This window comes from Garra rufa, chromosome 14, assembly GCF_049309525.1.
Source record: "Garra rufa chromosome 14, GarRuf1.0, whole genome shotgun sequence".
NCBI lineage: Eukaryota > Metazoa > Chordata > Actinopteri > Cypriniformes > Cyprinidae > Garra > Garra rufa.
Window position 1 is genome coordinate 1,721,116 of NC_133374.1, and position 13,023 is coordinate 1,734,138.

Sequence of the window (13,023 nt, forward strand, 5' to 3'; positions counted from 1 at the left end):
TTTTTTCTGAAAACAAGACAATTTTTACTTGTCTAAAAAAATTCTTGATTTAAGAATTTTTAGATATTTTGGCTGAATTTGTTTCATAACATTAAAATAGCTATTGTCCTGTTTTCCTATTTTCCTGCTTTATGTAAAACTGCTTTATACACTGCAAAAATGCTTATCTTACTTAGATTTTCTGTCTTGTTTCCAGCCAAAATATCTAAAAATTCTTAAATTAAGGAGGATTTTCTAGACAAGTGAAAATTATTGTCTTGTTTTCAGAAAAAAAAGGGAGTTTATGCTTAAAACAAGCAAAATAGTCTTATTTCAAGCATAAAACTATACTATTTTTCTTATCCCATTAGCAGATCATTTTGGGGTTTTTTTCAGGCAAAAATTCCTTTAATTTTGACTTTTTTTACTGAAAACAAGACAATAATTTTTACTTGTCTAAAAAAATTCTTGATTTAAGAATTTTTAGATATTTTGGCTGGAAACAAGACAGAAAATCTAAGTAAGAAAAGTGTTTTCGTACTGAATTTAGCTGAATCTGTAGCTATTGTCCTGTTTTCCTATTTTCCTGCTTTGAATTGTTGTATAAAGTACTGCAGAAATGAACTTCACAAACATTAACTTAATGTGAATTTCAAGTAAACTTCCTTTATAGGGATGTTTAGATGCATTTTACTATAAAACAAGACTCAAGCACTGATTTGGAAAGGATTATTTGTAGTATTTTTATGAGAGTGCAGTCATACGCTTCTAATGGAGCTTTTTATCGTCTCATTCTGAGTCACTGATTAAAGAGAACGAGTGTGTGTGTGTGTGTTTATGAAAGAGAGAGAGAGCTGATGCCTTATTCTGTATTTTATACGAGTGTGTGTCGTTAGGATTGATTAATGAATGCCTCATGTTTCTCTCAACTGTCTCATTAAGATTATTAACTGGATTGATTTAACAGCCTGAGGAACAAACACATGTTGTGTAGTCTGTGTGTGTGTGTGTGTGTGTGTGTGTGTGTGTGTGTGTGTGTGTGTGTGTTACCTGTCCGGCCATAAACTGCCCAAAGCCCGGAGGGAATGAGAGCGTTGAAATCAGTAGAGTGACCAGCGCAGGATACAAGAGACGCCTGAAACACAATCAGACACATCATCAGCAACAGTGTTTGAAATTAAAGTACAAGTAAAATAATATGCAAGTACTGGACTGCTTTTAGAAAGCTCTGGGGATTTTTAGATTCAATTATGATATGAACAAAATAATATCATTTTAGGAGGTTTAACTGCACTATTAGTTAAAAAAAAAAGCATCCCAGCTTTTATATTTTTAACATTTGTAGACATTTTATCCTTATTTTTATTTTAGATAATTTGACTAATTTTGTTGTGTTTTGTATTTTAAGCATCTATACAATTTATATTTATAATTTAACATTTCTGGAAGTTTCCACCACTTAATAAGAAATAAAAAAAAAAAGGTAATTGCGACTTTTTATCTGACAATTCTAACGTTTTTTTTCTCAGAACTGTGAGATATAAATGCACAACTGCGCAATTGTGAGAAAAAAGTAACTAAGAGTTTTATCTCGTAATTCTAACGTTTTTTTCTCAGAACTGTGAGATATAAATGCATAACTGCGCAATTGTGAGAAAAAAGTAGCTAAGAGTTTTTATCTCGTAATTCTAACGTTTTTTTCTCAGAACTGTGAGATATAAATGCATAACTGCACAATTGTGAGAAAAAAGTAACTAAGAGTTTTATCTCGTAATTCTAACGTTTTTTTCTCAGAACTGTGAGATATAAATGCACAACTGCGCAATTGTGAGAAAAAAGTAACTAAGAGTTTTATCTCGTAATTCTAACGTTTTTTTCTCAGAACTGTGAGATATAAATGCATAACTGCGCAATTGTGAGAAAAAAGTAGCTAAGAGTTTATCTCGTAATTCTAACGTTTTTTTCTCAGAACTGTGAGATATAAATGCATAACTGCGCAATTGTGAGAAAAAAGTAACTAAGAGTTTTATCTCGTAATTCTAACGTTTTTTTCTCAGAACTGTGAGATATAAATGCACAACTGCGCAATTGTGAGAAAAAAGTAACTAAGAGTTTTATCTCGTAATTCTAACGTTTTTTTCTCAGAACTGTGAGATATAAATGCATAACTGCGCAATTGTGAGAAAAAAGTAGCTAAGAGTTTATCTCGTAATTCTAACGTTTTTTTCTCAGAACTGTGAGATATAAATGCACAACTGCGCAATTGTGAGAAAAAAGTAGCTAAGAGTTTTATCTCGAAATTCTAACGTTTTTTTCTCAGAACTGTGAGATATAAATGCACAACTGCGCAATTGTGAGAAAAAAGTAGCTAAGAGTTTATCTCGTAATTCTAACGTTTTTTTCTCAGAACTGTGAGATATAAATGCACAACTGCGCAATTGTGAGAAAAAAGTAGCTAAGAGTTTTATCTCGAAATTCTAACGTTTTTTTCTCAGAACTGTGAGATATAAATGCATAACTGCGCAATTGTGAGAAAAAAGTAGCTAAGAGTTTAATCTCGAAATTCTAACGTTTTTTTCTCAGAACTGTGAGATATAAATGCATAACTGCGCAATTGTGACAAAAAAGTAACTAAGAGTTTATCTCGTAATTCTAACGTTTTTTTCTCAGAACTGTGAGATATAAATGCACAACTGCGCAATTGTGAGAAAAAAGTAGCTAAGAGTTTTATCTCGAAATTCTAACGTTTTTTTCTCAGAACTGTGAGATATAAATGCATAACTGCGCAATTGTGAGAAAAAAGTAGCTAAGAGTTTATCTCGTAATTCTAACGTTTTTTTCTCAGAACTGTGAGATATAAATGCACAACTGCGCAATTGTGAGAAAAAAGTAGCTAAGAGTTTTATCTCGAAATTCTAACGTTTTTTTCTCAGAACTGTGAGATATAAATGCATAACTGCGCAATTGTGAGAAAAAAGTAGCTAAGAGTTTATCTCATAATTCTAACGTTTTTTTCTCAGAACTGTGAGATATAAATGCACAACTGCGCAATTGTGACAAAAAAGTAACTAAGAGTTTATCTCGTAATTCTAACGTTTTTTTCTCAGAACTGTGAGATATAAATGCACAACTGCGCAATTGTGACAAAAAAGTAACTAAGAGTTATCTCGTAATTCTAACGTTTTTTTCTCAGAACTGTGAGATATAAATGCACAACTGCGCAATTGTGACAAAAAAGTAACTAAGAGTTTTTATCTCGTAATTCTAACGTTTTTTTCTCAGAACTGTGAGATATAAATGCACAACTGCGCAATTGTGACAAAAAAGTAACTAAGAGTTTTTATCTCGTAATTCTAACGTTTTTTTCTCAGAACTGTGAGATATAAATGCACAACTGCGCAATTGTGAGAAAAAAGTAGCTAAGAGTTTATCTCGTAATTCTAACGTTTTTTTCTCAGAACTGTGAGATATAAATGCACAACTGCGCAATTGTGAGAAAAAAGTAGCTAAGAGTTTATCTCGTAATTCTAACGTTTTTTTCTCAGAACTGTGAGATATAAATGCACAACTGCGCAATTGTGAGAAAAAAGTAGCTAAGAGTTTTATCTCGTAATTCTAACGTTTTTTTCTCAGAACTGTGAGATATAAATGCATAACTGCGCAATTGTGAGAAAAAAGTAGCTAAGAGTTTATCTCGTAATTCTAACGTTTTTTTCTCAGAACTGTGAGATATAAATGCACAACTGCGCAATTGTGAGAAAAAAGTAGCTAAGAGTTTTATCTCGAAATTCTAACGTTTTTTTCTCAGAACTGTGAGATATAAATGCATAACTGCGCAATTGTGAGAAAAAAGTAGCTAAGAGTTTATCTCATAATTCTAACGTTTTTTTCTCAGAACTGTGAGATATAAATGCACAACTGCGCAATTGTGACAAAAAAGTAACTAAGAGTTTATCTCGTAATTCTAACGTTTTTTTCTCAGAACTGTGAGATATAAATGCACAACTGCGCAATTGTGACAAAAAAGTAACTAAGAGTTATCTCGTAATTCTAACGTTTTTTTCTCAGAACTGTGAGATATAAATGCACAACTGCGCAATTGTGACAAAAAAGTAACTAAGAGTTTTTATCTCGTAATTCTAACGTTTTTTTCTCAGAACTGTGAGATATAAATGCACAACTGCGCAATTGTGACAAAAAAGTAACTAAGAGTTTTTATCTCGTAATTCTAACGTTTTTTTCTCAGAACTGTGAGATATAAATGCATAACTGCGCAATTGTGAGAAAAAAGTAGCTAAGAGTTTTTATCTCGTAATTCTAACGTTTTTTTCTCAGAACTGTGAGATATAAATGCACAACTGCGCAATTGTGACAAAAAAGTAACTAAGAGTTTTATCTCGTAATTCTAACGTTTTTTTCTCAGAACTGTGAGATATAAATGCACAACTGCGCAATTGTGACAAAAAAGTAACTAAGAGTTTATCTCGTAATTCTAACGTTTTTTTCTCAGAACTGTGAGATATAAATGCACAACTGCGCAATTGTGAGAAAAAAGTAACTAAGAGTTTTTATCTCGTAATTCTAACGTTTTTTTCTCAGAACTGTGAGATATAAATGCACAACTGCGCAATTGTGAGAAAAAAGTAGCTAAGAGTTTTTATCTCGTAATTCTAACGTTTTTTTCTCAGAACTGTGAGATATAAATGCACAACTGCGCAATTGTGAGAAAAAAGTAGCTAAGAGTTTATCTCGTAATTCTAACGTTTTTTTCTCAGAACTGTGAGATATAAATGCACAACTGCGCAATTGTGAGAAAAAAGTAACTAAGAGTTTTTATCTCGTAATTCTAACGTTTTTTTTCTCAGAACTGTGAGATATAAATGCACAACTGCGCAATTGTGAGAAAAAAGTAACTAAGAGTTTTATCTCGTAATTCTAACGTTTTTTTCTCAGAACTGTGAGATATAAATGCACAACTGCGCAATTGTGAGAAAAAAGTAACTAAGAGTTTATCATCTCGTAATTCTAACGTTTTTTTCTCAGAACTGTGAGATATAAATGCATAACTGCGCAATTGTGAGAAAAAAGTAACTAAGAGTTTTATCTTGTAATTCTAACGTTTTTTTCTCAGAACTGTGAGATATAAATGCATAACTGCGCAATTGTGACAAAAAAGTAACTAAGAGTTTATCTCGTAATTCTAACGTTTTTTTCTCAGAACTGTGAGATATAAATGCACAACTGCGCAATTGTGAGAAAAAAGTAACTAAGAGTTTTTATCTCGTAATTCTAACGTTTTTTTCTCAGAACTGTGAGATATAAATGCACAACTGCGCAATTGTGAGAAAAAAGTAACTAAGAGTTTTTATCTCGTAATTCTAACGTTTTTTTTCTCAGAACTGTGAGATATAAATGCACAACTGCGCAATTGTGAGAAAAAAGTAACTAAGAGTTTTATCTCGTAATTCTAACGTTTTTTTCTCAGAACTGTGAGATATAAATGCACAACTGCGCAATTGTGAGAAAAAAGTAGCTAAGAGTTTTTATCTCGTAATTCTAACATTTTTTTCTCAGAACTGTGAGATATAAATGCACAACTGCGCAATTGTGAGAAAAAAGTAGCTAAGAGTTTATCTCGTAATTCTAACGTTTTTTTCTCAGAACTGTGAGATATAAATGCACAACTGCGCAATTGTGAGAAAAAAGTAACTAAGAGTTTTTATCTCGTAATTCTAACGTTTTTTTTCTCAGAACTGTGAGATATAAATGCACAACTGCGCAATTGTGAGAAAAAAGTAACTAAGAGTTTTATCTCGTAATTCTAACGTTTTTTTCTCAGAACTGTGAGATATAAATGCACAACTGCGCAATTGTGAGAAAAAAGTAACTAAGAGTTTATCATCTCGTAATTCTAACGTTTTTTTCTCAGAACTGTGAGATATAAATGCATAACTGCGCAATTGTGAGAAAAAAGTAACTAAGAGTTTTATCTTGTAATTCTAACGTTTTTTTCTCAGAACTGTGAGATATAAATGCACAACTGCGCAATTGTGAGAAAAAAGTAGCTAAGAGTTTATCTCGTAATTCTAACGTTTTTTTCTCAGAACTGTGAGATATAAATGCACAACTGCGCAATTGTGACAAAAAAGTAGCTAAGAGTTTTTATCTCGTAATTCTAACGTTTTTTTCTCAGAACTGTGAGATATAAATGCATAACTGCGCAATTGTGAGAAAAAAGTAACTAAGAGTTTTATCTCGTAATTCTAAGGTTTTTTTCTCAGAACTGTGAGATATAAATGCACAACTGCGCAATTGTGACAAAAAAGTAGCTAAGAGTTTATCTCGTAATTCTAACGTTTTTTTCTCAGAACTGTGAGATATAAATGCATAACTGTGCAATTGTGAGAAAAAAGTAACTAAGAGTTTTATCTCGTAATTCTAAGGTTTTTTTCTCAGAACTGTGAGATATAAATGCACAACTGCGCAATTGTGAGAAAAAAGTAGCTAAGAGTTTTTATCTCGTAATTCTAACGTTTTTTTCTCAGAACTGTGAGATATAAATGCACAACTGTGCAATTGTGACAAAAAAGTAACTAAGAGTTTATCTCGTAATTCTAACGTTTTTTTCTCAGAACTGTGAGATATAAATGCACAACTGCGCAATTGTGAGAAAAAAGTAGCTAAGAGTTTTTATCTCGTAATTCTGACTTTTTTCTTGCAATTGCGAGTTTTTATCTTGCATTTCTCTTTTTCTCAGAACTATGAGATATAAACGCACAACTGCGAGTTATAAAGTCAAAATTGCTCGATATAAACTCACAACTGCGAAAAACAAAATCAGAATTGCGAGATAGAATTCTAACTTGCAATTGCGAGTTTATATCTCACAATTCTAAGAAAAAAAGTCAGAATTGTGAGATAACGTTGCAATAAACTTCTTTTATTTTTTACTTAGTGGCAGAAACAGGCTTATATAATCATAAGTTCACTTAAACACCGCATAAAAAAACTAAAAGTTTTGTAGTACAAATATCTAATTCTTAAAGATACATTTACTAGAGATGGAAATTCTTGAGAACAAGAATGACTTCTTTCTAAACATCATTTTCGAAGGTTTAACTGCACTACTAGCTGAAAAAAGATTAAAAAACATCCCAGGTTGTATATTTTGAACATTTTTAGAACATTTTATCCTCACAATTTACACATTAACACAGAAAGTACACACCTCCATTTCAGCATCCTTTAATTTTTGCATCATTGAGATACTATTGCAGTTTCTATTAATAGTTTAATTAGTTTTTATTTTTATATTTTGCATTTTTATTTTAGTTTTAGTTATTTTTGTACATCTTGTTAGTTAAACTAACATTTATGAAAGCTCGTTTCTGCCACTGAATAATAAATAAATTCACAATTCTGACTTTTTTTTTTCTTTCACACAACTGTGAGACATAAACACACAATTGCAAGTTATAAAGTCAGAATTGAGAATTTATATCCCACAATTCTGACTTTATAACTTGCAATTGTGTTTATATCTCACAGTTTGGAGAAAAAAAGTCAGAATTGGGAGATAAGTCGCAAAAAACTTTTTTTATTTTTTATTTAATGGCGGAAACAGGCTTCCATAAACATAAGTTAACTTAAACACACTGCATAAAAAAACTAAAAGATTTTCTTAGAATTGTTTTCTTGTTTGGTAGTATAAATATCTAATTTTTCTAAAAAAAAAAAAAAAAAAAAAAAAAAAAAAAAGTATCATTTTTTTTTTTGTTTTTGATTCAAACATGAAAAATAATCTGCCAATGGAGGTTTTCCCATAAGATTTTTTTTTGTTTTACTGAGAATTAAGATTATTTTTCTTACCCCACTGGCAGATATTTTTTTCTAGTTTTCAAGCAATAACTAATAACATTTTGACACTTTTTTTCAGAAAACAAGTAGTAATTTTACTAGTTATTGCTTAAAAACTAGAAAAAATGTCTGCCAATTGGGGTAAGAAAATAATCTTAATTCTCAATAAAACATAAAAGAATCTTAAAGCAAAACAAGATCATTTTTCTTACCCCCATTGGCAGATTTTTTCTTGTTTTAAGCAAAAACGAATAAAATGTATATTTTTTCAGAAAGCACGAAGTCATTCTTGTTCTCAATTAGATTTTAGAATTAGATATTTTTTGAAAAATACTGAAACTTTTTGATTAATTTTTCAGTAAACCACACGTCATCTCTCAAGTCATTTTGTTTTTATCTCAATGTTTTAGTTTTCATTTTAGTTAACTGCAAAAACCCTGGGAACACTTACTTCTTCATGAGGAACTTGTTAATAGTCTTCTGTTTTCGCATGAACTGCACAATTAGCCTGTTCAAATACACAAATAAGGCACCACCAAACCCGCTGGCGATTCTGCAGAGAGAATGCATATTTATTATGAGTGGGATAAAAATGCTCATGAATAAATGAGTCATAATACAGTGCATTAGATGATTACGTTTGTGCTCTCATCAAATATCTGTTGGGTACAACGTGTCTAAAACAAACGCACATGAACAATTAGCAGGAGACGTCGATTCTGCTTTTAAATTATTATTCAAGTAAACAGTGAGCAATAAAATTACAAAAAAGTACAGCGGAAAGTTATTGCAAGCAACAGAAGAAAAGACAATCAGCTTTAAAGTGGATTAAAGTAGTTAATTTACAAGTAAAATATCTAAATATTCTTAAAACAAGATTTGTTCTGCTGCATATTACGGATATTAAAAGATAAAAAAACAATGCATTAGAAAAGTACTATCAGTAGAGATTGGCAAATTCTTTTCCTGTTTTTAAAGGACAAACCTAACCAAATTTTCTAGGGTTTATCATGCACTTCTTAACTTTTCATTTACTAACTTTGATTCACTGTTGCATTTGTTGATTATAGTTTTAAGCATGTTTAAATATTAACTACAAGTGTTTTCAAATATATACTTTGCTTTTCAAACTTGTTTTTTTTTTTTTTTAGAAATGTTTTATGTTAACTTTGAAATTGTGTATTTATTTCTATAGATTTTTTTTCTGCATTAACTAGTTTTTTATGAAATTATCAAATATAGAAATTATTTTATTTAAGTAGAAATTTTTATGTAGAAATGTTTTGGGGTTTTTTTTCATTTGAAATTTTTTATATAATTTTTTTCTAAATTTCGCAAAAAATAAATAATGTTCTCAGTTTTTAAAACTAGCAAATTTCAGCTTTTTAAATAGACATTTTTGCAAGGTTTTTTTTGTTGTTGTTCAAATGTACTCTAAATATTCAAAAAGTACAAATAACATTGTAACCTCTATTGGGAAAAAGCATTAACTACATTACAACTAAGTTTTTTCAAATTTATTTGTATTATTTTATTATCTTAATGGAAATTTTCAATGCTTTTTCCAATTCAGAAATGCTCTACATTTTTCAAACTCAGAAATTTTCTATTTTTTTAAAATATAGATTTTTTAAATATAGACAAGTTTATGTTTTTTTTTCTTTAAACTTAGGCATGTTCTCAGTTTTTTAAAATGTTAAAAAAACTGGAAAAAAAAATTTAACATTTGCAATTTTTTTGTATAAATTTACAGTAAATATTCAACAAGTACAAATAACATTGTGACCTCTATTGAAGTTTTTTTCAAATTTAAAATAGTTTTTTAAACTTCATTCTTTTTTCATTTAAAAATGTTTTTTTTTTTTTTTTTTTTTTTTTAAACTTTGACATTGTCTATTTTTTACATAGATTTTTCAGATTGTTTTCAAATATAGACATTTAGTTTTTTTTTATTTAGGCATTAACTTGCAAATTTTCTGTTTTTAAATAGTCATTTTGCAAGTTTTTTTGCTTAAATTTACAGTAAATATTCAAAAAGTTCAAATAACATTGTAACCTCTAGTGAAAATTCCATTAGCTACATTACAACTACGTCTTTCAAATATAGATTTTTTTTTTTTTCAAATTTATTTGTATTATTTTATTATCTTATTATTCCAATTCAGAAATGTTCTACATTTTTCAAACTCAGAAATTTCCTATTTTTTTTTAATATAGACAAGTTTTTCTTTTTCTTTTTTTCAAACTTAGGCATGTTCTCAGTTTTTTAAAATGTTAAAAAACTGGAAAAAAAACTGCATTTTTTTTTGTATAAATTTACAGTAAATATTCAACAAGTACAAATAACATTGTAACCTCTATTGAAGTTTTTTTCAAATTTACAATTTTTTTTCACATTTAAAATTGTTTTTTAAACTTCATTCTTTTTTCATTTAAAAATGGTTTTTGTTTTTGTTTTTTGTTTTTTACTTTGTCTATTTTTTACATAGATTTTTCAGATTGTTTTCAAATATAGACATTTAGGTTTTTTTTAATTTAGGCATTAACTTGCAAATTTTCTGTTTTTAAATAGACATCTTGCAAGGTTTTTTTTGCTTAAATTTACAGTAAATATTCAAAAAGTTCAAATAACATTGTAACCTCTAGTGAAAATTCCATTAACTACATTACAACTACGTCTTTCAAATATAGATTTTTTTTTTTCAAATGTATTTGTATTATTATCTTATTATTCCAATTCAGAAATGTTCTACATTTTTAAACTCAGAAACTTCCTATTTTAAATATAGAATTTAAGTGTTTTTAAATATAGACATTTAAGGGTTTTTTGTTTTTAAATATATATTTTGTAGGTTTATTAACATTTACAGTAAATATACAAAAAGTACAAATAACATTGTAACCTCTAGTAAAAATGGCATTGTTTTTTCAAATATAGAAATTATTATTATTTTTTTTTTTTTTTCAAATTTATTTATAATATTTTATTTTCTTGATGGAAAAAAAACAATCAGCTTTAAAGTGGATTAAAGTAGTAAACATAATTAAAGCAGTTAATCATGTTTTTTTTTTCTTTCAAATGCAAACAATCTGTTTTGATTTACAATAAAAATATCTTAATATTCTTAAGATTTGATTTGCTGGATATTAAGCATGTTAAGATATTGAAAGATAAAAACCAATATATTAGAGAAGTTTATCTATCAGTAAAGATGATTTAAGGACAAACCTAACAAAATTTTGTAGGGATTATCATGCACTTCTTAACTTTTCATTTACTAACTCAGTGTTAAATTAGTTGACTATAGTTTTAAGCATGTTTAGATTTATTAATGCATACCAAAAAAATATACTGAGAAAAAAAAAAAAAACAATTCTCTCACTGTTAAGAGGGAAATAAAAGAGACAGAACTGACCCGATCACAGCAAATGCTGGAAGCTCTTGGAGGTCAAAGGGGAAGTCCAGTCTGAACCGCGTTTTAAAAAGAGCTGTGATCGTTTCTGAGAAAAAGAGAGAGGATTCCTTTAACTCTCAACATATAGAAGTACAACATGTGTTTTCAAAAGCTTACATACACACAAACCTTCATCTCTGTTCCACACTGCCAGAACTCTGAAGATAAAGGCACTAAACGTAGCAGCAAAGAATCCACGCCAGTAGTTTCGTACGGCGAAAAACGTGGAGGTGACCTCAATGCTGAATAACACACCTGAAATGCACATATATAAAGTTGTTTATATTTAACTATTTAGAAATGTTCAACATTTTTTGAAACTCAGAAGTAGGGAACTTTCAAATATAGACATTTAAATAGTTTTTTTTTTTTTTCTTCAAATTTAGGCATGTTCTCAGTTCAAACTTTCAAACAAATTTTCTGTTTCTAAATAGACATTTTGCAAGCTTTTTTGTTCAAACTTACAGTAAACATTCAAAAAGTACAGCCTCTAGTGTTTCTTTTTTTAAATATCGAAAATCTTTTTTTTTTTTCAAAATTAAAATTGTTTTTCAAACTTAGAAGTTCTTTTTTTATTTAGAAATGTTATAAGTTTTTTCAAACTTCAAATAGACATTTTTTTTCCCCCAAATGTAGACATGTTCTCAGTTTTTCAAACTTAAATTTTCTGTTTTTAAATAGACATTTTTCAAGGTTTTTTTGGTTCGAATTTACATGAAATACTCAAAGTACAAATAACATTGTAACCTCTAGTGTTTTTTTTTTTAATATTGAAAATCTTTTTTTTTTTAATTAAAATTGTTTTTCAAATGTTCTTTTTTATTTAGAAATGTTTTAAGTTTTTTTTTAAACTCTTTTTTTTTATTTTTAATATAGATTTTCTCTGTTTTCTATTTTTTAAATAAAGATTAAAGAAAGTGTTTTCAAATAGTCATTAATTTTTTTTTCAAATGTAGACATGTTCTCAGTTTCTTAAACTTACTAATTTTCTGTTTTTAAATAGACATTTTGCAAGGTTTTTTTGTTCAAATTTACAGTAAATACTCAAAAAGTACAAATAACATTGTAACCTCTAGTGTTTGTTTCTTTCAAATATTGAAAATCTTTTTTTTTTTTTTTTTCAAAATTAAAATTGGGAACACTTACAAAAAAGTGTTTTCAAATATAGACATTTAAATAGTTTTTTTTTTTTTTTCAAATTTAGGCATGTTCTCAGTTCAACCTTTCAAACAAATTTTCTGTTTCTAAATAGACATTTTGCAAGCTTTTTTGTTCAAATTTACAGTAAACATTCAAAAAGTACAGCCTCTAGTGTTTCTTTTTTTAAATATTGAAAATCTTTTTTTTTTTTTCAAAATTAAAATTGTTTTTCAAACTTAGAAGTTCTTTTTTTATTTAGAAATGTTATAAGTTTTTTCAAACTTTTAAAAAATAGATTTTCTAAGTGTTTTCTATTTTTTTATTATAGATTTTCTAAAGTGTCTTCTATTTTTTAATATAGATTTTTTAAGTGTTTTCAAATAGACTTTTTTTCCCCCAAATGTAGACATGTTCTCAGTTTTTCAAACTTAAATTTTCCGTTTTTAAATAGACATTTTTTAAGGTTTTTTTTTGGTTCGAATTTACATGAAATACTCAAAGTACAAATAACATTGTAACCTCAAGTGTTGTTTTTTTTTAAATATTGAAAATCTTTTTTTCAATTACAATTGTTTTTCAAAAGTTCTTTTTT

The 13,023-nt window shown here is 28.1% G+C and overlaps 1 protein-coding gene across 1 annotated transcript in view; it reads right to left on the reverse strand.

The window, feature by feature from the left end:
- The window catches only part of LOC141285219 (chloride channel protein 2-like), a 125,350-nt gene that overhangs the window by 2,725 nt on the left and 109,602 nt on the right, over positions 1-13,023 (reverse strand). Inside the window, exons 9-12 of the mRNA XM_073818259.1 lie at positions 11,421-11,546; positions 11,253-11,337; positions 8,288-8,389; positions 1,030-1,114 (exon numbers count right to left, since the gene is read on the reverse strand). Of these exons, the coding sequence (XP_073674360.1) occupies positions 1,030-1,114; positions 8,288-8,389; positions 11,253-11,337; positions 11,421-11,546 (398 nt within the window). The remainder of the gene's footprint in view (positions 1-1,029; positions 1,115-8,287; positions 8,390-11,252; positions 11,338-11,420; positions 11,547-13,023) is intronic.